General features: G+C 44.7%; 1 protein-coding gene across 1 annotated transcript in view; it reads right to left on the bottom strand.

Moving 5' to 3' along the window:
• Positions 1-25,389, bottom strand: part of ADAMTS7 (ADAM metallopeptidase with thrombospondin type 1 motif 7) — a 625,092-nt gene that overhangs the window by 338,751 nt on the left and 260,952 nt on the right. The window contains exons 5-8 of the mRNA XM_078682968.1: positions 21,619-21,702; positions 19,906-20,030; positions 17,110-17,259; positions 9,579-9,722 (exon numbers count right to left, since the gene is read on the bottom strand). Of these exons, the coding sequence (XP_078539094.1) occupies positions 9,579-9,722; positions 17,110-17,259; positions 19,906-20,030; positions 21,619-21,702 (503 nt within the window). The remainder of the gene's footprint in view (positions 1-9,578; positions 9,723-17,109; positions 17,260-19,905; positions 20,031-21,618; positions 21,703-25,389) is intronic.

Raw genomic sequence — 25,389 nt, forward strand, 5'->3', positions numbered from 1 at the left:
CGTATGATATGATGCTGAGCCCATGCTGTCTGACAATGGCGGCTAGGGGGGCCATGTAGATGTTGAAGAGCGTAGGGCTGAGTGATGTTCCTAGGGGTACTCCACAGTTGATCTCTGTGTGTTCGGAGAGGAAGGGAGGGAGTGTGATCCTCTGCGTTCTGCCGGAGAGAAAGGATCGGATCCAGTTGAGGGCGGTTCCTTGAATCCCGGTGTCGTGAAGTCTGGCTGCGAGAGTGCAATGTGAGACAGTGTCGAAGGCAGCGGAGAGGTCTAGTAGGATGAGGGCCGCAGCGTGGCCCTGGTCGAGTAGCAAACATATGTCATCGGTGGCGTCGAGGAAGGCTCTCTCGGTGCTGTGGTTGCTGCGGAATCTGCAAATGTCCTGCTTTGGGGTAGGACGACACGATCCAAATGGTGTTGAACAAGGATCACACCAGGAGCTGGAAGTCCTTCAGCATCAACTACGTAGCATAAGCCACATATGTGTTCACTCTAATGGCAAAGTTGGAAGCTGCAATTATTCTTTTAAGCGTAGCCTCCACTTTTTTGTCAACAATGTCTGGCAATGTAGCATCCCCTGGGGCCAGAGATCATGTTGAGCCCGTTGATGCCAGGATAATACTGACCTTAGGAGTTTGTGGAAATTCAACTTTGAAATTTTGCAGAGAGTATCTTTTACATGAAATAGATGTCTTGTAAATATCCTTCTATTAATTTTTGTAGGATTTACTTGATAATGATTTGTATGAACAAATCCTCCACCTGTTCCCCACTGTAATGGGAGTAATATCCCTCTTCCTCTTGAGGCTTCTCTTTTAAGCCTAAAACCTCTCTAATGTTTTAGAGGAGGCCACGAAGCTGTGAAGATTGAATATATTTGCCTGTATGATTTCCATCTTGGTCCCCTTCCTGATCCTCTCTCTTCCTCCTGGTTCGAAGCTCAGCCAGGACAGAAGCGACTGCCTCTTTATCTAGGGTCTGCAGGCTAGCCTTTAAAATTTCCAGTATTTCTTCTCCTGCTTCTGTATTTGCTCCATATTATTTTGCTAGCTTTTACATCAGAAAACGGGTGAGTACACAATGTTTTACTGCACATCTATTTAAATAAGATATTGATATTAAAGAAATAAAGTGCAACACCTGCAGCCTCTTCACGCCCGCCGCACAAACCTGAACTGGCATAGGGTTGAGATGCCATTTGCAGCCCCCAAACATCCTGACCCTGATGCTGAAGAAGCTCCCTGTCCCAGCCCAGCATATGAGCGGGGAGGGAGATGGCGGCCGATGCAAGAAAGTCGGCTTCAGCCAAGCGCTTTACACAACACACGTAAGTGCCCAAACCATCAATATCTGCTCCTAGACTAGAACTCTTCATATAAATAAATATGATTAATCACAATAAAGTAAACATTTAAAACAAAATTGCGTGGCTTACCTCAGTCGGAGAAAGGGAGGTGGTGTAGGGTCGCGCTCTAGTTGATGCGTGCTACGTCATGACGTAGCGCGCGTGGCAGCCATTGTGGGACTCGCAGCGCGAGCGCGAGTCGGCAGAAAGCCTCGGAGAGCACCGGACGCTCGGCGCTCTCCTGCTCCAGAGTAATTCAATAAACAAGCATTTATACCTTCAATTGGCCCCAAGTGTTTACTTGTGAATGCATTGAGAGCCTCATTACAGTGGCGACGAGGCTGGGAGGCCAAAAGAAGAGTAAATTAAGAAAATCACGAGGAACACCTACAGGATAAGAACCCAGCACAGTAAGGAGAAAAGCAACCAAAAACCAGAGGACCACCACGAGGACACAGCGGGAGCAAGGAGGAACTAATGCGCAGGAGGCAGCAGGAGAGCGTGGCAGAGGCACAGGGCCGAGCAGAAGAGCAGCAGAAGGGACACAGCGGCACCAGCTACAGGGGACAGAAAGAACCAGAGCGAGTAACCAGACATTGTTCCCGCGGTGAACCCCACAGCACCCACATAGGACCAGTCTGAGGAAGGGTTACCTAGGAAAGAACAACCTAGAAGAAGCGCCCCACCTTAGAGAGGCCCTGGCGGAGTCAGTGAGGAACGGAGACGGGGGAACATGAGGTCCCCAGCAGGACCAAGCACACGGAGAGGGAGCAAGCGCACCGGGCAGCCCGAGAGGCCAAGGGTCGGAACCAGAAAGGCGTGCCGAAATGAGTGCACAGGCATCGTCACTCACGACGCTGATCCCATTTTTACCCAAACCAGGAGAGCCATTGATGAAATGGGAGGACTGGAGAGAGTATTTCATGAACTACATAGAAGCCCTGGAGGATGAGAATGGAGAAGTCTTCCCCAGTAAAAGGAAGAAGAGGATACTTCTACACAACTTAGACCCAGAAGGTATCAGGGTATTCCAGAATCTTGTGCCCACGCCCAGACCAGCTGCAGACGACGACGTGTTCAGACATGCAATAGAAGATCTGAACAACCACTATCGACCAGCAGTGTGCACATCCATTGATAGATACAATTTCTAGCAAAGGAAACAGGAGGCTGGCAAATCTATAGATGACTACGTTGCCGGGTTAAAGAAGCTGGCGATAACGTGTAAATTCGGCATCTTACATGACGAATTCATAAAGGACCAGATAGTCATGCACACCACCAATAAGACTGTTCAAGACAAATTATGGGTGAACGGGGACGCCCCGATTAAGGAGGTGATAGCCATGGTGAAAAAGGCCGAACTGTCAAAAAGATGTGCGGATGCAGCTAAAAGAGATCCGGTCCTGAGACCCATGGTGAACAAAGTAGATGATGCAGAACCAACAGTAAGGAACAAAGCCATGATGGCAGATAGCAAAGGACCGAACAGGTGGACAGGAAAACCCATACAGAAAAGGAAGCAGAACAGAGAAAGCACTTTGAATTCAAAGGGCAGAGTGCCGAGTGCAAATTATATGTAGCGGAGAAGGGGCCGTCGGTCCTGGGATGGATGGACCAAGGCGACTTAGGCATACAGTTGGATCCAGGAGGAGACACGCAAGTGCTGATGACAGCCCCAGAGCGTTAGACGGACTTTGAAAAGATGAAGAGTGACTTCCCCAAGGTATTCGGCGGGAAGGTGGGCAAATTAAATTTAACATCGGATAGATCTCAAGGAGAATTCCAAGCCAATCTCCCACAAAGCAAGGAACGTACCCATAGCAGTGAGAGAAGCGGTACAGCAAGAGTTGCACAGATTGGAGGAAAATGGAATAGAATCAATAAATTGCGCTGAGTGGCTGGCGCTCCTAGTGGTAGCAATGAAGCCAAACGGGAAGGTCCGCCTCTGCGTGGATTTGAGAGAACTGAACAAATGCATCATTGTAGAAAAATTCTCGCTGCCACGCATCGAAGAGATGTTAGCAAAGACCAAAGGAGTGAAGTGGTTCTCCACTACTGATCTTACGTCAGCCTATCACCAAATAGCCTTGCACCTCGCGAGCCGGAAACTGACATCGTTCATAACACCCTTCGGGTGTTACCAATTACGACGTATGCCCTTCGGCCTGGCGTCAGCGGTGGCAGTGTTCCAGAAATTAATGTACCGCCTATTCAAAGACATTGAAGGTGTGCAGTACTTCCAGGATGACATATTGGTGATGGGAAAAGATCTCAAGGATCACGATAAGAAACTAAACAGGGTGCTTCGAGTCCTGGAAGACAAAGGCCTAACAGCGGAGTCGGAGAAATGCCGTCTCGGAATGACTTCTGTCACATACCTGGGACACGAGATTGGAGAACATGGAAACCAAAGTTGTAGGGCATTTTCCGTGCTCCAATTGTAGTGTCTGTCATTTGACAGAGGCAACCAAAACCCTTTCACTTGAAGCGGGCAAGGTATGGACCCAAAGGGAACATACTAACTGCAACACCATGAATGTGGTATATTTGATCACGTGCCCGTGCCAGCTACGGTATGTTGGGATGACAACGCGCAGAATAAAACAACGCATCTGCGAACATCGGAGCAACGTCCGATGTAAAAAACTAACTACCAAGCTGAGCCGCCACTTCTTGGACAGCAACCATACTACTAACGACATGAGGTGGACGGTAATCGAGGAAGTGAAGGGCACAACGAACATTACCAGCAGACTTTTTGAAAAGGAGCAACGTTGGGTGTATCGTCTGGGCACCCATGTCAATGGGCTCAACGATGACATTCCATGGAGCTCAGTATTATCTTGAAAAGAGTATTCCTTATACACCTATCACAACCAAACCGGTTTTTTTCTGCCTACTTGTAAATAGCCATTATGATTCACTCCATTGACTAGCCTTGCACATACAGATTAGTCCCTACCTATAGGGTATGCTCCCATGTACAATGTATTGCCTCCAATATAGATGTATTTAATTTCATCTATACAGTAATATCGATAGGTAGTATTTGCACTGCGTGTTCAAATGGTTGAATAAACACTTACGCTCCCATGTGCAACCTATTGCTTCCATCACATATTACTTTCCCTGTAATTTAGGTACACACTTAAATTTATGTACACAGAAATAATGGTAAGCATGCTTTGCACTACGTGGTGTAATGCATTTTAATCAACATTAGCGCTACTGCGCTACCCGTCTTTTGGGACCAAGCCGACTCCCAAGCCTCGAACTAACATGCTGGTGAGGGCGTTGAAGTGCCCAAGCCTCGCTTTGAGCGAGACGGGGCAATCCGAGGTGGGCGTGTGCGTTCCTAGCCTCTCTATCGGCTTGACACGCCCACCCGGAAACAGGGCGCACACGCGACCGCTCTGCTTAAAAACAAGTCTACCGGCCCCGTTTTTCTATCTTCGGGGTCCGGTTTGGAGGTCACAACTAGGTTGACCAGCGGGTCGGGAGCGCTGAGGGCGTGAGTAACGACGACACGCTTGCTGCTGCTCCTTCTGTCACCAGAGCTAAGTACCTGTATAGGCTTTGCCAATGTACCATATTTTTTCTGTCCTTAGGATGTGCCAGGTCGCTCCGACCCCCTCCCGAGACCCATGGTGCTAGTAGCGCCCCTTTTGAAAGTGAGACATGTACCATTTAATACCTATTTGAAGGGGCACAGACCTTTTAGGTCCATTGATCCCTTTATAAGGAGTACACGCAATCGCGTTTTTAAATCCCCCATTTTAATCGTTTTTCTTGTAAATAGCACACCTCTAGCACATCACTTCCCAGAGATATCTGCTATCATCCTCTAGGGGCTATCTGGATGGTGCATAAAATCTATGTTTATCTTGGGAAATACCACTTGAGCCACACTTTATGGAGCACTATGACTACTCAGTAAGGCTCATATTAATAATGTTTATGTTTGTCTTCTGTCTGTCTATGTGTTTTTCTCACTTTACAGGTGCAGTGACACTCCAAATTTACGGAGTATTTTTTGGAATCGAGTATTTTACTCTTCCACTAATTTTTATGCACTTTTTTCACTTCTTATTTTTTCACTTTCACGTCCCCAGGTCAGGGTGGGTGATTAGAGAGCCCATACCGCCGGGGTATAGTCCTGATGAATGCCACGGTAATATACCACCCTTATGGCTGAAACATGTTGACTGGAAGGAATTGAGTATATTCTGTATTTTACCAACCTTGAACCTTGGCATATAAATACAGACACGTAATACTCTTTATTTTGTGCCTCAGGGATCATTTATTAAATATATTTTTTCAATACCCTTTTGTTAGGCACTTTTAATATTTCACTGTAAACAAGAGCACGCCCTCCATACACAAAAACCTGCTCCGCAGTCTTTCTGGCGTCGTAGCACACCGCAGAGGCATTCGGCCTCTGTCGGTGGGGCCCGATGATGAAGCATGACACTGACTAGGTCAGTGTGTGAGGGCTTTCTTTATCACCCAAATCGGATGTGATAATCTAATCTTGTGTTGACTCCTTGAACTGTGGTCTGTATAGTTTACGCTTAGACTGATCAAGTGTTTGATCTGACCTCTCTTTTCTTGTTTTTGTATAACTAACCGGGGACTAAGAGAGTGCCTCATTCTCCCTACCTCTCCTATTGTTATTGAACATGGAATCACACCAAAAAGAGCTAACGTGACGGCGATCTGTGACGCCCCAGCACCAAACAGCAAAGAAGAAGTGAGATCCTTCTTGGGCATGGCTGAATATTACAGCAAATTTGTACGACATTTTGCCACCAAGGCGCACCACCTGAGGCAACTCATTAAGGACAAAACAGCATTCTTGTGCACAGAAGAAATACAAAAGGAGTTTGATGCGCTGAAGAACGACATCAGCCAAGCCATACCCCTGCAAGGCTATGACCCTCAAGGGCGGTCAGTGTTGACGACGGACGCCAGCGAAAAAGGACTGGGAGCAGTCCTCATGCAGGAGATGACGGATGGCACGATGCAAACGCTCAGCTTCGCGTCAAGGGCCCTATCACCCACGGAACAAAAATTCAGTGTGATAGAGAAAGAGATGCTGGCGGTAGTGTGGGCCATGGGGAAGTTTAGCCAGTTCCTATGGGGCACGAGGTTCCGACTCCAAACTGACCACAAACCCCTTGTCAAGGTCCTCACATCGAGTGGAAATGCGAGCACCACGCCACGCATCGCCAAGATGACGCTGAAACTGCTCGATAACGGATACGATGTAGAGCACATCTCGGGAACGAGAAACAAGGTAGCGGACTACCTTAGTAGAGCTTCGGCAAAGGAGGAAGCCTCCGCCAGTGCGGCAGAGAGTGAAGAGATGGTGGCCTTAATGGAAGATCCAGAGAAAGTGATAAGTAACCAGGAGTGGACCAAAGCGTACGGAGAAGACCGGGACTTCGAAGAGGTCAAGGAATGTATCCTACAAGGATAGGAAGTTTTATGAAGTGCGAGAAGAACTATCTATAGACGACAAAGGAGTATTCCTATACAGAGGTGACAAAGTAGTTCCGCTGATAACATTGGTACCCCACCTGCTAGCAGTACTACACGAGGGACACCTGGGTATCGTAAAGATAAAGATGAGAACGAAGCAAATGTACTGGTGGCCAGGAATGGATATCCAAATTGAAAGGCATGTGAGCGACTGTGACCAGTGTCATAGGGCGGACAAGACCCTGACACCCCTAAGACCAGCGTTAGGGAAGTTTGCCACCCCGATAAACCCCTGGGAGGAGGTGTCCATCGACATTCTGGGTCCTATATTAGACACCCAGGGCATGCCTAAATACCTATGCGTCCTGATTGACAGGTACTCTAAGTTGCCAGAAGTGCACATTCAGGAAGAGATGGATACCGATACAGTACTCAGATTCCTTACATCCATCTTCCTCAGGGAAGGCATTCCCAGATCCATACTAAGCGATAATGGACCACAGTTCACCTCGGAGAAGTGGTACAAGTACATGGAGAGGAACGGCATCAAGACCAAACACACCTCCATATATCACCCCCTGGGAATGGTCTGGTGGAGAGATTTAATAGGGTCATAATGGAATCAGTCCAAGCCGCCATCATGATGTGCAAGGATTGGGAGAAGGAGGTCCAAAGTATGATGTGGGCCACAAGCACGGGGTATAGCCCCTTCCAGATTTTGAGAGGAAGAGACCCCTTCACCAAAGACAATTTGGCATGGAAAGAGAAAACAGTGACAAGCAAGTGGTCGCCAGAGGTGGTGCAGCATAATCTGGAGAAAGCCCAAAAGATATTTGCTGAACATTATAACAGGAGAAGGAACGTGAAAGGTACATCCCTTGAAAGAGGGGAATGGGTTAGAGTCAAACTAGCTGTACTGCGAGGAAAAGGGGACAGCAACTACAGCCAACCTCTACAAGTAAAGGAAGTGTACGACATAGCGGCGCTGCTCAGCGATGGAAATGGGTGGTCCCAAGACCGCATGTCCAAATTTAGTAAGATTCTACAATAGTCCCATGAGGAAAGTGGGAGGACATCACAAGACCGGATGCCACAAGAGAACGTAGAAATCGCCCCGGAAAAAGAAGGAAGTCCTGGAGCAGAAGGAAGCGGTGAAGAGCTGGGAGACAGTGATATCCCCTTGACAGGAGAACATCAAGGAGAGTAGACTGAGACCCCGAGGACAGAAAGGCCCGGTACTCAAGGAGATAAGGTGGTGAGCCCAGCGGTGAACAGTCCCAGGGAAGTTCCCTTTAGTCCGGTAAGGCGCACACGAGTGGGTAGAGCAGTGGGGAGGCCTACCCGATTCCGAGACTTTGAAATAGGAGAAGGAAAATAACTTTTTCTTACAGTGATATTTCAAGTTTCTGTTGTCATGCAAAAAGGGGGAGATATGTAGGGTCGCGCTCTAGTTGATGCTCGCTACGTCATGACGCAGCGCGCGTGTCAGCCATTTTGGGACTCGCAGCGCGAGCGCGAGTCGGCAGAAAGACTCGGAGAGCACCGGACGCCCGGCGCTATCCTGCTGCAGAGTAATTCAATAAACAAGCATTTATACCTTCAATTGGCCCCAAGTGTTTACTTGTGAATGCATTGAGAGCCTCATTACAGATGGGGCTGGAGGAGGGACATTTTTCTAGGCCATTTCATAGGAATAGAAGAAATACTTAAAATCTGGGATCATAGATCCCAGGGCGTGATGACACCTCTGTCTAAGATGGGGTAGCCACATTAACATGGATGTCATTTAAAGGTTGCCAGGGGTCACAGCGGTAACCCCAGGCATGCCCCTTGCGACCCCTGGCACTGCTTTTGCGACCCCTGGCCTCAGAGGTGGTAACATCATCGTCTGGATCACAGAAGCAGCTGTCCTAATGGTAAACTAGGGCTCCCCTTTCTTTGCTTTCTGTCATTTTTTAATTTTCACAAATAGCGAAAGATATTCTTCACTATTAATGTCATAGAAATGGGGTACAATTAACTGCGAGGCAGCTGAGGTAAGTAAAAATACTTTTAAATGACTGCAGTATCCACGGTTGTGGGTGAGAGTCGGTTTATGCGAAAGAGAGAGTGTGTGAATTTGTGTATGTGTAAGCATGTGTGTGAAAGTAGAGGTTAAATGGCATGTGACGTCACTTCCGCCACAGCTGGCATTTTGGTGATTTGACGTCCATACACACTAAGGAACGACGTGGACGAGGAGAAGTAAAAGGCATGTTCATTCATGTGACAATCGGAACATATTTGTTTACCGGAAAAGTATACACCGTTCATTCATAGGACATTTACAGAGCATGTTAAACTACCTGTCATTAACAGACCATTCATTCACCAGACACCTGCAGAGTATGTTTATTCAACCTGACACTTAAAGAGCATGTTACATTAACAGATGCTATCAGAACATACATTCACCTGACACCTGCAGAGCATATTCCTTCACCTGGTACTTATAGAGCATGTTCCAGGTGCAGACATAGAACAGGGAAAAGAACAAATGTGTGAGGATGATAGACAGACAGCAGTGGAAGACACGTGAGCACAAAACAAAAGAATATAGCTTAGAGGTGGGAGAGAGATGTCAGTAAACAGGTGTTGTTAAAGCTCATAGGGAATACAGAGCCAGGTATGGAAGGAGGGGTGTTGAGCAGGCAGTTTGAGAGGGCTGTGGCAGAGAGAGCCAGCAGGGCCCAGTGGAACTCCTTACTCGAGGAACCGGGTGATGTAGTCCTGGCTGCAGCGGGACCACGTGAGGGGTGATGTGTCGTAGAGGAGCTGAGGTGACATGATGAAAGGCTTCTTCCCGACAGGCTCACATTCATTGCCGCTGCCGTCGTGCTGGATCCCAAAGCTGCAAAAAAGGAGAGTCAGGTGATATATAACCTAACGCATGACATCACACAATAACGAAGGTACCTAATGCATGACATCACACAATGACAAGGAACAAAGGAACCCACTGCATGACATCACACAATGACAAAGAACAAAATAACCTAATGCATGACATCACACAATAACAATGAACCAAGGAATCTGATGCTTGACATCACACAATAACAAAGGAACCTAATGCATGACATCACACAATAACAAAGAACCAAGGAACCTGATGCATGACATCACACAATAACAAAGAACCAAGGAATCTAATGCATGACATCACACAATAACAAAGGTACCTAATGCATGACATCACACAATAACAAAGAACCAAGGAACCTGATGCATGACATCACACAATAACAAAGGAACCTAATGCATGACATCACACAATAACAAAGAACCAAGGAACCTGATGCATGACATCACACAATAACAAAGAACCAAGGAATCTAATGCATGACATCACACAATAACAAAGAACCAAGGAACCTACTGCATGACATCACACACTAACAAAGAACCAAGGAACCTAATGCATGACATCACACAATGACAAACAATCAAGGAACCTAATGCATGACACGCGCAATAACAAAGAACCACGAAATGCAATGCCTGACATCGCACAATAACAAAGAACCAAGGGATCTGATGCTTAACATCACACAATAACAAAGGGGCCTAATGCATGACATCACACAATAACAAAGAACCAAGGAACCTAATGCATGACATCACACAATGACAAACAATCAAGGAACCTAATGCATGACACGCGCAATAACAAAGAACCACAAAATGCAATGCCTGACATCACACAATAACAAAGAACCAAGGGATCTGATGCTTAACATCACACAATAACAAAGGGGCCTAATGCATGACATCACACAATAACAAAGAACCAAGGAACCTAATGCATGACATCACACAATGACAAACAATCAAGGAACCTAATGCATGACACGCGCAATAACAAAGAACCACAAAATGTAATGCCTGACATCACACAATAACAAAGAACCAAGGGATCTGATGCTTAACATCACACAATAACAAAGGGGCCTAATGCATGACATCACACAATAGCAAAGAACCAAGGAACCTAATGCATGACATCACACAATAACAAAGAACCAATTAATTTAATGCATGACGTCACACAATAACAAAGAACCAAGGAATCTCATGCATGACATCACACAATGACAAAGAACTAAGGAACCTAATGTATGACATAAAAAACTCAGAGAACCATGTAGTGTAAAGCGTGACATGACAGTTTTTACAACGAATTATGCCATGTCATGCAATGCATCAGAGACTCACAAATATTCGTACAATCTGATGCATGGATGCAAGACATCAGAAAACGAAAACCTAATGACCTGTAGCACGACAAAAAAAATCATGTTATCTAATACATGATCTCACAGGCAAACAAAGGACTTAATGGGCCAATCGTTACCGAAGGCAGCGGCAGCCATGGGAATCATAGAGTACAGCCTTCAAACTATAGGTGAATAAGACAAGGCAGTGCTGAGCGTGGCTCAGCAGGTTATCCCAGTATTAGAGGATAGAGCCCTCAAACTATAACTGGAGAACTCAAGGCAGACATGGGCCTGGCTCAGCAAGTCATAGAGTGGAGCCCTCAAACTATAGGTGAATGAGCTAGGTAGCCTCAATTGAGAGGAAAACCTCCTTTACGAAGACTGGCGCTCTCAAACTATAGGTGAGCAAGTCAAGGCAGGTTCGAGCCTGGGTCACCAGGCAACCATAGCATGAGAGAATAGAGCCATCAAACTTTAGGTGAACGAATCAAGGAATACTCGGGCCTGGCTCGGTCCAAACGTCTGGTTATGTCCCTTTCTATAACCCAGAATAGCTGCCACTCCCTCCTCTCCCACTCTTTCATGCACCTTTTTCTCCTTCCAGTCGCTGTGCTGTATATTTAAAGACATAACAAAGAAAGATATGTTTATCAGATTACAGTCAGTTGAAATTGGCATTGACAGAATGTAACCTGAAATCAAGCTCCGTGCTACATTCTTCAACCTACTATCATTGCATGTTAATCTATGTTATCACCTCAATTGAGGCATTAAGGCTTCTTCTGAAATTGGTTCGTGTGTTAAGCCAGGTAAGGCCTAGGATATTAGCACGAAAATGGAGTGCACCGTGTTCCTTCCAGTTAAGTTTCTACTTGGACAAAAACACAGATGCATTGTTTAAGACGTGTAGTTTGATGAATTGTTTGTAAATACTTTTTCAGATAATCTTTTGTGTTTGAATTTCACTTTGTTTATTCAACTATTTCTTATTTGAAGATTTAAATACTTTGCAAGTCAATGTTATGAACATATTTGGTTGAAAGTAATCTGCTAATTTGGATCTCGAAAGATCACAGTACCCAAAATCTTGTACTTTCTTGAAACCAAAGGACCGGAGGATGGTGGCTGAACTGCAGACTGTGCGATCAGAAAACCTGTATTGAAATTCTGTTCTCCACACTAAGGAAAACTATGTTATCCGGCCGGTGCAAACAACGTTATCTCACTGCACTTCATGGCTCTCAACACAAATTTGGTAGCATCAAGAAGTAAATCAATACCCAGTTAGCGCTATCAAATCAACTTAGTTTAACAGAGTGGATTAGCTGCACACCAAAAACAGTTTATTGCCTCACTCGTGACAAGGTCACCAACCCATTCTTTGTTAAATATTTCAATATAATGCCCCTGTTGTCAGCAAGGTAACTTCACTTGTGACTATCTGTTTAGTAGTAAAATATTGCAGTATTAGGTGTTTAGTGGGGTGCCTAGAGCTTTTGGTTCTGGTGCTACTGCATCAGCTGCACCATTCAAATCATGACCATTTTGCCTGCTAGATAAATGCACTTGTGACTGTCTTGTTTAGTAGTGAAATGTATCAATACTCTGGGTTTAGTGGGATCCCTAGAGCTTTTTGCCCTGGTGCCACTTCACCTACTGCACCATTCAAATCGAGGACCTTTTAACTGCAAAGTAACTGGAATTGTGTCTGCCATAATACCTAAATAGATTCAGTCGAAAAAATCAATGTGATAATGCCTAAAAAGTGGAAAGAAAGGTACCGATGCATGAATAGGATATACCACAAATGTTCTAAGGATGAAGCTTCTGCTTTACACAACTAATTAATAAAAAGCAAGCATTCCGGCATACTGTTAGAAGCTGTCTGCCTTTTCCGTGGGAAGAGATCTTATCTTGACAGTGAATGGGGCTGAAATCGTGTGAACAGCTTTAGTAGAAGTATCGTAAATGCATGCAGCCAGGGAAAGTTAACAAACTAAAAAATGAACACAGTAATTCGGTTTGGGGAACTGATAGGGCACCCTATTTAAGGTATACTAAATACATGAGATTTCACAGGCACAGCGCAAGCGATATGCAGGTGAAACCTAAAATTAGCAGGCCCTCAACCCACCAGCCTCCCGAGTTAACTTCCGATGTTGGTACGGCCACGACCTTGGGCTAGGGATGTAAACTAGCACCTCATGCAGTTCATTGCAAGCACCAGAGCGGGCGCAGAAGGTGACAAACAGCCAATAACAGAACGCTAGAAATGAATGCTCCACTGACTGGACTGAGACAAGAAGTGATGGACAAATTCTAGGCCAATAGAGAAAAGGGGCTGGTCGAGCAAAGCCAATGGTTGAAGGGGGCGGCAAAGCCGAGGCTAAACATATTGTGAGCAAAAAAAGGTCTGTTTGAATGAAAGCTATGTTGTCAAAATCAAGACCTGAATATGGAATCTAATCCATAACATCAAAAGCAAATACAAGATCGTGGAACGTTGTGCATGTCGGGACAGGAGCACAGAAAACAAAGTAACCTATAATAATAATCTTTATTTGGATATAAAATAACATCCTTAAAAGAAGTGCCAAACCCAAAAGGACAAGAAACACCCACGCGACTCACTAAGTGTTTAACCAGGCGTGGTGCGTCCATTGGGGTGTGGGGGCGTAGCCTCCCCGCCCGCTCGCAGCCACCCGCAGCGACGGCGTTAAGTAAACTGAAACTGAATCAGTTCAGTTTACAGTTCAAAGTAAAGACGCCAAGGCAGGCGGGACTCGGGAGAACTGACATTCCAATCCTCATGTCAGTCAGCATGACATCACATCGCCCACCCCCTTCAGAGTCTGAAGGGGGTGGGCGGGGTGGCGTCATGTTGACTGACATGATGATGTCATGTCACCAGGGCAAGCAACACAAGTGCGCATGAGTGGGGACGGAGGGTGAATTTTTTACCCGTGCCCACTCATGCGCACTTGCGTTTTCACTTTTTTGCGCATGCCCATTAGGAGCCCATTAGGAGCCCTTTGGGCTCCCAATGGGCGTGCTCCGGGCGAAGAGAAACCTGTGCCCCAAGCGCCAGGATTGGCTGCGAGGGGCTGCCAGTTCTCATACGTGCGTGACGTGAGGTGCCAAGGGGTCGGTGAGCAGAGATGGCGCGGACCGGTCCAGCTATAAGGTAAGTTTCTTTTACTTCATATTATTTCATTCCCCGGAACACGATCCCCCGCGCGACTCCCCCCCCCCTGCGAGCCACGACTGATTCGAAGGGGTTAATTGTGGCAACACTTCAGGGAAGGAATGTTCAGCTCACACAGCTAGTTAGCATGATGCACATAGAGCACAACAGGGCCCCGAATAAAATCAACACTGCTCTGTAAAATATGCACTTGAAATAATGTTTCTCTAGCGTGCTCTATAAACAGAGAACAATTTAGGGCTGGCGGGTGAAATAATGTTTTTTATACTTATAAACAGGGAGTCTACCGCTAAAACTGAACAGTGGAGAAGGCAGCTGCTACGAAAGCTTGAGGGGTAAGAAGTAGGCAGTAGCAAACTGCCCAGTTGTCTATTCCAGCTATTTCTTGCTGCAAAATCCATGTGAATGGCGTGTCCGGTGGCTCCCAATCAAAGGGACAGACGCTGCATAGCTCCTAGAAACTGAGCTGCAGGTAGAGGCGGCCCTAAAATAACACCCACTAAACAAACGCATTCTATAGACTTTGTATAAAGATGTTGAAGGCTGTTGGTGTTCATCTGTGTCTTTTGTTAAGAGCAGAGTGTGTGTGTCCACCTGGGACGAGCCCCCACCTCATAAAATCCAGCAAATCTCCTGAAACTGGAATCCTCCCTCCCTCCACCCGCAGTGTGCACACAGCATGTGTGCTCTTGTGTAAATCTAAAACTGCAACAAAATAAATACAAGGAAAATAGTAGTGTCGCCGCATTCCTCCTGGGTATGGGATCTTGAGAGCTTGGACAGAGGAATCGGAGATAGGAAAGCAATGGAGGAGCGGGGCAAGGAAGACGAGGAGAGGTATTAAAGGATTGTGAGTGGGGAGAGAAACGAGGAAGTTGAGGAAAAGGCAGTGAAAAGAGCAACTTGGAGGGAGGGGCAAAAACTGGTGAACGTGACAAGATGATACAGATAGAAGGCAATAGAAAGAAGAGAATGTGTGCAGGGCAATCATAAGGGGGTTGAAAGAGAAAGCTAGGAAAGACAGTGCATTGGGACAAAGAACAAGCAGAGCAGGGTAAGGGAGACCAAATCATTTAAAATGAAGGCTAAGAGTGAGATTCTGTGATATTGGCTAATATGGATTCTGTGCCCTAATTGTGTCACTCAGAATATTAACTGACTATCATGGTGGAGTTGGTTCTGTACCAAAACGTTTTTGGATGTGTGTATTGTAACTTCTCTTTTCATGCACGGGGTTGACCCGACCGTTTCCTGGGACAGGCCCATCTGCTGTTAGATTTCAAATGACCAAGGTGGTAGTAAAATAAATGTTCCTGTTTATTTAAATAAATCAATGTTATATATTTTACTGGCATGGCAGCAATGGTGCTTTACACCACTCAGGGGGAAAGGCAGAGCATGGCATTGGAATGGTGTTTTATACACAGGGAAATATTGAAATGTGCGTGTTATTGTGTCATTTACTTATTAGGTGAAATGAGGACACTATCAAGAACATGAGGCTTATTCTAGCATTGCTAAATAGTACTTCAGAAACTGATATCAGATTAGCAAGGAATGCCGCCTTAAAACAGTAAGCAGGTCAATACTCCAGGAAAATATGTAATCTGAAGGGACAATGTGTGTCTCATAATGAAATACTGTGGACAGTGTCATCATGCTTTATCTGTGGTCTAAACAGTAACTCTGCTGTATGACATCTGACCATGCAAGAGCAACACTCAAGTGCAGTTATCAGAGCATTATTTGCAACAGCAATTGCTCCCTCTGTAGTACCAAAGCACAGTGAAGAACCGTATGGCACAGTGAATACTCACCTAGCACATTTAATTAGTGGTTTATTGAAATTTAGAATGGTTTATTCATGAGGCCTTGGAACTGATGATAGTTAGAGGGGAGGCAGTGACCTGTTTCTGTTTGGCACAGTGACTTCTGAAAGTCTTGAAAATGCACCATTTGCCCACTAATTTTTCAAAATTTTCTTGGGGGGGGTGACACCCCGAACCCTCCTTAGGTAGTTCGAGCTTGCCTGCTACGCTCGCTCGCCGCGGTGTGTCCCCCACTAATTTTACGCCTCACCACTTTCAAATGTCACCAGCCGCCCCTGTGTTTAACCCGAGCACATATAACAATGCAGCCCAACACATGACCCTGGCAAACAAAGAAACCGTGTGCGACAAGATTAGCAATTACTGGCCCTGCACCCTGGCCAGCAATAAAAGGGTATTGGAGGGGGCGTACAGGAATTTCCACATCTAAACCCCGCAGTGCATATATTTTGTAGTTAATGATTGGTGGATGGTTTGGGGAGACCGTGTGACCGGCCCGGCCTTGATACGCACGTGTATCGTGTGCCTGCGTTTCCTTCGAGACATCCTGTCATTCATTAACTGGATAAGAAGCAGAAGGCTGGAGCTGTGTGCATGCCTGTTTATTTTCCTTGCTTGACTTCCTGCCCCTTATCAGCCGCTGGATTACGATTCTACGCCGGCTGTCCACCCGCCATTCCCACTCGAACACTCATCGTTTTATTTGCAAAACAGTAAAAAAAAAAAAAAAAAAAAAATGGACAGAGCCCCCTCCCAGGTTGTTGCTGGGACCTGAAGTGACAGCGCCAGCCTGTGTCTCCCAATGGAGTGAAGGGACATCATCCACGCAAGATGGAGTGATTTTATCAGTCAGCTGGTGGGAGGCAGGCTGTAAAAGGAGAGGTCAGAGGTTATCACGGGGGTAAGAGGGGAGGGGTCAGAGCCCGGGGTGTTGTGAGCTCCCTCGCGCAGAGGCGCCTCGGCCGGCCAATCACAGAGCGCCTGTACCTGTGTCCAAGTTCGTGTGCGATGGTGAAGGCCAATGGCAGGCCGGTGTCCTCGTTGACGTTGCAGCTGCGGTGCGGCTGGCACATGCCGGAGACGTGGGACAGGCCCAGGGTCTCACAGGGGCGGTTCATGGCGGCGCAGATGTCCTTCCTGTGCTCGGAGGCAAACACAAACAGCAGCGTGACACAGAGCGCAAACACAGACTAATAAAAACACACACTCACACAGTATATATAGAGGTAAACAGGCAGAGCCGAGCCAAGAGTCAGGCTTGTACCATAGAGCCCTTTTACGAGCCGAGCCCTGAACATATTTGCTATGTAAATCATTCAACAAACATCACATACAATTAGATAAAGTCTCTCCAATATTCAACAAAGTGTATTTAACACGTGGGCGCTTTGGTATTAATAAAGCACATTGTAGCACTGCAGTGTGAAGAAGTATTTATCAAAAAGTGATCGTTTTATACAACTGGTAGTCTGAAATCCTATACATGAAAGTGCTTTCATAAGCGATAATGAAGAAAAAAGTGTTTTGGTGAAATGAAATATTTGCCTAATATCAAACAGCTTAAGCGAGGAAGCAGCGATTTATGGAGGTTATCTGGTTTCATTTTGTACAAATCAGTCAGTTAATGGTTATCTGTCTTCTCTTATGTTAAGGCTTTGTTTTTACCTCTTAGTGCATTTTTCATGCAGTTTTTAAAATATAGCACACACTCGACCTAAAGGTATTGGAGTGCTTTACATGAAGGCATGGGGAGAGTAAGTGATTTGCCAGAATTACAGGATGTTGACCTGAGGCTGAGATTTGAACCTGGTTCCCCAGTTCCACAGTCTGCAGCTTTGGATGTAAAGCCACACCCTGGGCAGAAGAGGGAAGGCAAACAGAAGCCACATGAAAGCTTGGCTCGTTATGGGTTCGAGATGCTAACAGAACCTTGAGTTGAGTCAGAGCCAGGCTTCAGGCTCAAGCCTGGCTCGAGCTTTGATTGGCGCGCCCATCTCGAAGCATATCTATGACCCGCATATGAAAAAAGTGTATGCAGGCGTATAAAACAAGTGTCCACAAGGCTGGTTTATGGAGAAAATATCCCAAATACTTTTTGTGAGGTTGTCATATCGCTCCATGTCAGGAGCACACAACATCTCCAATTCTACGCTTTCCTTTTACAAGGTTTTATTAGAAGCGTATGTCCAGTTATTTCAATAGAAGGGAATAAACCATCACTCTCGAAATGGACAAATGTATTCAATAAAAGCCCTAGTATAAAAACAGAGGGGTTATTTAGTTGTGGGCATTACTAACATAGCCAACCAGCGCAATGATCACCATCATGTAGAGGTAGAGGAGGAACTGTGTTTTCTGAGACACAGGAGCCACCTGAAACAACCTGTGAGTCCCTCAACTTCCAGCTAACATGGACGGGCCTTCTGAAGCCTGTCAAACATGTTATTTTCTTGTACATGATGGTTGTTCTAAAAACGATCACAGTCTTCCACACACTAGGAGAAAACTCCCAGCACGTAGAAATATTGATTTTATATTTTCTAAAAAGCAATCTTCCCGGTTTGGGTATTTATCTTTTGAAAAAAATACTTAGGGCTCTAGAAGGCCACTATGGCATAGCACACTTGCAGGTATTGATTTTTTTGCCTTTCCCTGGTCAGCAGAAGCACTTTGGGTGAAAAAGTCATTATACATGGGCAATCAACAGGTATATGCAAAGATTGGAAGATATGGAAGAGTTATGAATAATGCATGTCTGATAAACAGTTATGTGCAAGATGTGTATACAGAACAGGTTTAAAGTAGGGTGGGTGTAACTTACGTCATTTGCCGTAGTGTAACTAGGTGAAAATATAGCAAAATTATAAAAAAAGAGTGAAACCCTGCATTTCCTTGCAACCAAAATGGGTCCAAGGATGTATTCTGCAGTAAGAAAATAATGGTAAATGCAACAGAAAGCGAACAGTAGCAGCAAGCAGCCGCTCACGGTCTGGTCTTGTACTCTCCTGGTAGACACTTTTGCCCCAATTTACTCTAAATTACACAATTGGGCATGATTGTGTAAATTTCGGTAATTTCATGTCACAAGAGTAACGTGAAATTACTCTGATTATTCTAGCGTGATAAAAATTTTGCTCGGGCTAATTTAAAGTTGGCCTGCAGCTAAAGAGTTGCAGAAGCTTTAACAGAAGCAATGCACAGCTGTTCACCAGATAAGTCGGAATGGGTAATAATGCTCTGATGCATCCTGGGAACTGGAAGTGTATAATGATCCCATCAGATGGGGAGTAAATGTTCAAGGACCCTTCAGATGGAATCTAGAGTAGGCAGTAAATCAGTTAAAAAATTATCCAATCTGGGTCGAAACACTCCCCATGCATTCCTCTCCGAAAAGAAGCAGAAGGTCATTTGAAAAGGCGCCCGTGGTTGCTCAACCGCAGGGCAACACAATGCCAATCACATCCATGAATTCAATGCAGGAGAATAATGAACCTTGAAACGTGAGAGCCACTGCCCCACCCTGTGAGGATCATAAAAATATTAGTCAGTTGTTTTTTATAACTATCTATTGAGACAGTAGGCATATAATCCAGTCATCTGTTGGTTGTTTTAGAGATCTGTTGGAGGGCAAATGGATAGGAACAGAGACAGTGCTGTGTGCAAGGGTATGTACAGCGGAAGGATCTGGGAATCTGACCCATGAGCTGTCACATAGCCCCCCCTGGTTACCAAAACTGCCCCATTTAGGAATCAAGTGCAAGAGCTGGCACAGCCAAGCCTTACCTGGTTATCAAGACGGCCACGTCATGGTGCGTGGGGTGAGCATCGCCTTTAATGTTCGCCATCTTCTGCCATTTGCAGAAGCTCCTCAGGGTGTTGTCTGCATGGTGTGTGATCTTCAATTCATCCTGCCAAGGACAGAAGAAAGACCTCAGGTCTCACTGTCAAACAAGCGTCACTGCCAGACCCAAACAAACATCATTAACAAAGCGCCCTGAGCATCGGTGACACAGCCAACCAAGAATGAGTGACAGAACCACCAGAATATCACTGACCCCTGAGAATCATTGACAGAGCCAGGAGATAAGCGGTCTGTGTCAGTGAGAAGCAACAAAAGATTGTACTGGAAGAGTTAGAGACCAGAAACTGTCAGGTAAGAAGCAGAGAGAACTGAAAATGATTTTGAGAATAGTGAAAGTGAATCACCTGTAGCTAAAAGATCAAAGAGAAAAAAAGAGAAAAAGAAAGTATTCATCACCTGAGTGGATCTTATCTAGCAACAGTATGAAGAGTCAGATGTGGAAATTCTTGATCTAACAATTTGTAGTAAATTCATCTTTGAAGACGAACCAAAAGAAAAACCATCTTAAACTTTTATTTAGTCCTGAAGAACTTTGAGCTCAAATTTTAAATCTACAAGAATTGATTTATTTTGTTTTGTACCATATATATACAGACATAGGTAATAGGGTTTCCTGAATCTTATAAACGGAAAATCTTGATTTCTAATTTTGTATTTATTGATTTTTTATTCTTTATTTTGTAACCTTTAACACCTTTTTATTTTTCCCCATTAGAAGATGGCATACAGCAGATGCTGTCAACATTTCAGTATGTTTTTCTTGATAAAAATATTAATGATTCTAGCTGGCTTGAGTTAAGCCTGGTTTCTCTGGGTGTATATGTTTCTCCTTCACAAGGTGAATTAACTAACATACACAATGAAATAGAACAAATGAGGTTAATGAAATAGAACACATGAGGTTAACATATAGGGATAGATCAGTAGGGAATTATAGTGATAACATTTATTCAAAACTGTTACGGGTGTACATTAAGATAATGAGTGTTAAGGATTGTTAGGTATGTACATATCTTCCATCCTCAGCTGAATAGGGTGCAACATGGTTCCAGTGGCCTTTGTCGCATTGTTTATCATGTAAAGTTTCAAGTCTGTAAGATCTTTGTTACCTGAAGGTTAGATAACAAAGATCTTACAGACACCTGAAGGTTAGGCGTGCTGTCTGAGGGCAGAGAATGGAAGATTTGTACAATTTAAGGGATAGGTCTGCTGTCGGAGGCTGAATCTCAGTTCTGAGGACAGTGGTACAGTTTCAGCCAACAAATTCTGTGTAGTCTGAGGAATGTTAGTGCTGTCTAAGGCCTGAGATTATAATTTCTGCACAGTAAATGGGATTGCCTGCTGTCTCAACCAGTGATATTTGTGGAACCTAAGTGACAGAAACGTTATCCAAAACCTAAGCCGTTCACTTAAGGTTTTGTTCTGCTGTCCCACTGTGGGATATCCACGAAAGTTGAGGATCAGTGCCGCTGTTTGAGGAGGCCTGAACCTGTAATATCTTTGTAACCTAAGGGACTGTTGTGGCATCTTAGCCGGTGAGATCAGTGAAACATGAGGGATAATTTTGCTGGCTGCATGTAATGTCACAACTAACCTTAGATCCAAGATAGATATAACACCACCTACTGCATTACCTCTTCACCCTCCAGCAGGATCAGACGCACTATCACGATATTAATGGGATTCCCGATGCTCGGGTCATGAAACAAACCAGCAACCTGTAAAATCCAAGGTCAAAATGTAAGAAACAAGAGACAGCAAAGTAAACCCAAACAACAGTCAGCCAAGTAAAGGCTCATGTACCATTGGAGAAAGCATTAAAGGCACACTCGCCTGCAGGATACCCTGAGAGGAGGAGCTGGATATCAGGGGGTACAGCTGTAGTGTAGTTCCTATTATCCCAATAGGCTCTGCGCATTGGAATAATATCTTCAATAGTATAGACCTAGGGCAGAGGTTAACTAGGTCTTCTACTGACGATATTAGACTTAAAGTTTTTGGTTTTTCCAGCTAGCTCAGAGTTCACTAGAAACTTTCTCGAATAGGCAAGGAGGAGTTTAACTTCCTTGGATAGACAAGAAGGGATTTAGTTTCTGACAACCATAGAACATGACAACTTTGCTCTCCCCTAATCAAGAGTGTATCTCTAGAGTCGTGTGAAAACAAAAGACAACTTATTTTACTCAGTCAGTACGTGCATTCTTAGTTTCACCAGATTGTAGAGAAAAGGAAGAGACGGGCGTGTTCAATAAAAGATGGTATTTATTGATCAGTCTCTTTTCTCGTACAAGAGAAATGAATCGATATTATTGCGATGCTTATGGTTAAGTAAAGTGCATACAATAAAAGCAGAAGTATAAAATAATACTGCAGAAGCATTGATATGGTTTCTAAGCCATATGATATTTAAAACTGATAAAATAGATACATACTTATATACATTTGACTAATCGTACTCAACTGGTGCTTCTAACCACGCCTACCCCAGTGTACCTGACCTAAGCCTAATACGTGGGCGGGAGTAGATAAGTAGCAGTTTAAGTTAAGTTGGAGTCCAACAAGGGCCTTATACATCGGCTGCAAATCGTGCAGAATGCTGCTGCACGTTTTGTCCTAGACCTCTCTAGGGCCTCTTCTGCTACTACTGCGAGGAGAGACCTCCACTGGCTGCCTATTCAGCACAGAATTTACTTTAAAATTCTGTGTCTGACCTACAGAGCTCTTGAGGATGGACCTAAAGGCGCTATCAGCTCCCTGCTTACCCGTTACCATCCTACAAGGTGTCTTCGCTCTTCGGGACTACTCCAGCTTGTTGACCCTCGTTTCAAGCTCACCAGATGGGGAGCCAGGGCCTTCTCTGTCGCTGCCCCCCAGCTCTGGAACATCTTGCCTATGGAGATCAAGACCCTACCCTCTTTAGTGTTGTTTAAAAAGGCCTTGAAAACGTGGTGTTTTTCAAGAGCCTACACAGGCTGAACTGCAGGGTTTCTGCTATGAGCTGGCTCTGGAATTAGGCGCCTTGACGCCCATTGGGCTAAGTTTGCGCACGATAAGACCCCCTTTATTATTATTATTATTATTTATTATTATGTTTGTTTTGCCAAGTGACTGACTCAAGAATTCTCTGCAAGGGGTTATTCAGTTCTGTACCTGAGATCTAGAATGGTTTAGGGCTGGTATCTCTCGTCTCTGGTCTTGATATTCCAGCTGCCTGCGAGGGCCGCTTGGAAGCGCCGGAGCTGGATTTCTCGGCAGGAGAAAAGCAGCGTCTCGTTCTCAGCGCGTCAGGAAGGCGGGGCAGCGCGTGTGGGCTTCGCTCTCTGCTGGGCTCCTCAGCGCGTCTCGCTGCTCCGATCTCGTCACCACCGCGTGTGTTTGCTTAAGGCAATGTCGGTAATATTTATACCTGTAAGGTGTCGAGATTGACGTAAGGATGGACATGGATACGTCAATAAGGATGTCATACGAACGGGCTTGTTCGCACATTCTTTTGCTGAAGTTCTCGGTGAAATCAAAACAATGGCCGCAGGGATTTTCCCAGGTTGTCATAGGTTTGATTTGTTTTGAGAACTCCGTATGCCTTATCAGGGGCTGGAGGAATAGTGCTTGTCTAATTAGATGGCATGCGTTATTACCTAATCAGATAACACGTTTCTGTGCCGTGGTGTGGCTTAATCAGATAACGGTTTTTTGCACCGTGGGTTGGCTGCTAGTTAATTATGAACCAGAACAGGGTCAGGAATAGGGGAATCGATACAGAACCTATAGGAATACATCACACAGCAAGGGGGAGTCAGTGATAATGCTGAAGACGGAATGCCAGTGGGAGAAGCCTCTAATCTTTCTGGTGTTAGTTTTTTTCTCTCTCTTCTCCCCCCCCCATTCAATCCTCCATCCAACGTACTCTTTTTCCTTTGTTCTACCTGTCAGCACACGATTGGATGCTTGTGCTGAGAATGGGTTTCAGATGGAGCAGGAAATATCACATAACTTTAACAAAAGTTCTCTCCTCTCTAGATTACAGGGGTGTTCAGTGTTGATCCACAAGGTCTGTAGCTATGCCTAATTTTCTGGATACCAATAAAATAAATTAAAAAGGAATTTGAATGAGAATCATTTAAATAGTCAATGATTATGTTGAAAATCTGGCATTGGTCCAACCTTCTTGAATAAACATTCATCACAAGTGTTCTAGTACATCCTGGATACGTCAATAAGGATGTCATACGAACGGGCTTGTTCGCACATTCTTTTGTTGAAGTTCTCGGTGAAATCAAAACAATGGCCGCAGGGATTTTCCCAGGTTGTCATAGGTTTGATTTGTTTTGAGAACTCCGTATGCCTTATCAGGGGCTGGAGGAATAGTGCTTGTCTAATTAGATGGCATGCGTTATTACCTAATCAGATAACACGTTTCTGTACCGTGGTGTGGCTTAATCAGATAACGTTTTTTTGCACCGTGGGTTGGCTGCTAGTTAATTATTAACCAGAACAGGGTCAGGAATAGGGGAATCGATACAGAACCTATAGGAATACATCACACCCACTCCACGCTGACTATGTCCATATTTACAAGATCTAGGCATTGTAAATATACTAGTAGAGCATGTGTATACCGTACCACCCCAAAATACATCCATATGTATTTTGAAAACATGAAATATACGAGAAGATATATATATGCATTATATGCACTCATGCAGTATAATAATGCTAAATAAATCACGCATATTCATACATCATTAATAATAAAATATGAAAATTACACATGAAATGGCTCTTAATACAGAAGAAAAAGTGCGAGACCATTTCATCACAAAATAAAATATTTATGAACAGGCCAGAGGGCAGCTAATGACTCTAAAGGTCCTAAAATAGAAATATAGTTCTCTAAGAATAGTTTCTACTTTAAGCAGAAGATAAGTGTCCCGAAAAATTGTAAAATATTTTTGGGGCCGCTAAAAAATTATGTTCCGCTGTCCGTAAACTGGAGAAAATTGTTCACGATACTTTATTATCAAAGTTGAAGGCCAAATTCAGGGTGTTGGGAACGCCTTGTGCTAGCTTGCTCAAAAGTCATTATTTCTGCTCTGGTGAGAACATCATATCATTTAGACTCTCGAAAAAGCTGTCAACAGCTTCCTGTGAAAGTTCCATTAACTCGGAAAAAGATGTTACCATGCATTCATAAGCATGATTGCCTTCATTGATGTTTTGATCAGCATAGCTGACAGAAGGTCGTACCTGATCGATGCTGCTTTCATCTTGAACCTCACTACCCCTCAATCGTAGTGGTGAAGTTTCCACCAATGCCGTCATCAGGATTGGTAGCCGCTGGGGACAGCACAATGCATGAGCCGTGACCGGACCCAACAAAGTTTCTGCATCCATTGGCGCATCCGATT

This window comes from Lissotriton helveticus, chromosome 3_1 (assembly GCF_964261635.1).
Source record: "Lissotriton helveticus chromosome 3_1, aLisHel1.1, whole genome shotgun sequence".
Taxonomy (NCBI): Eukaryota; Metazoa; Chordata; class Amphibia; order Caudata; family Salamandridae; genus Lissotriton; species Lissotriton helveticus.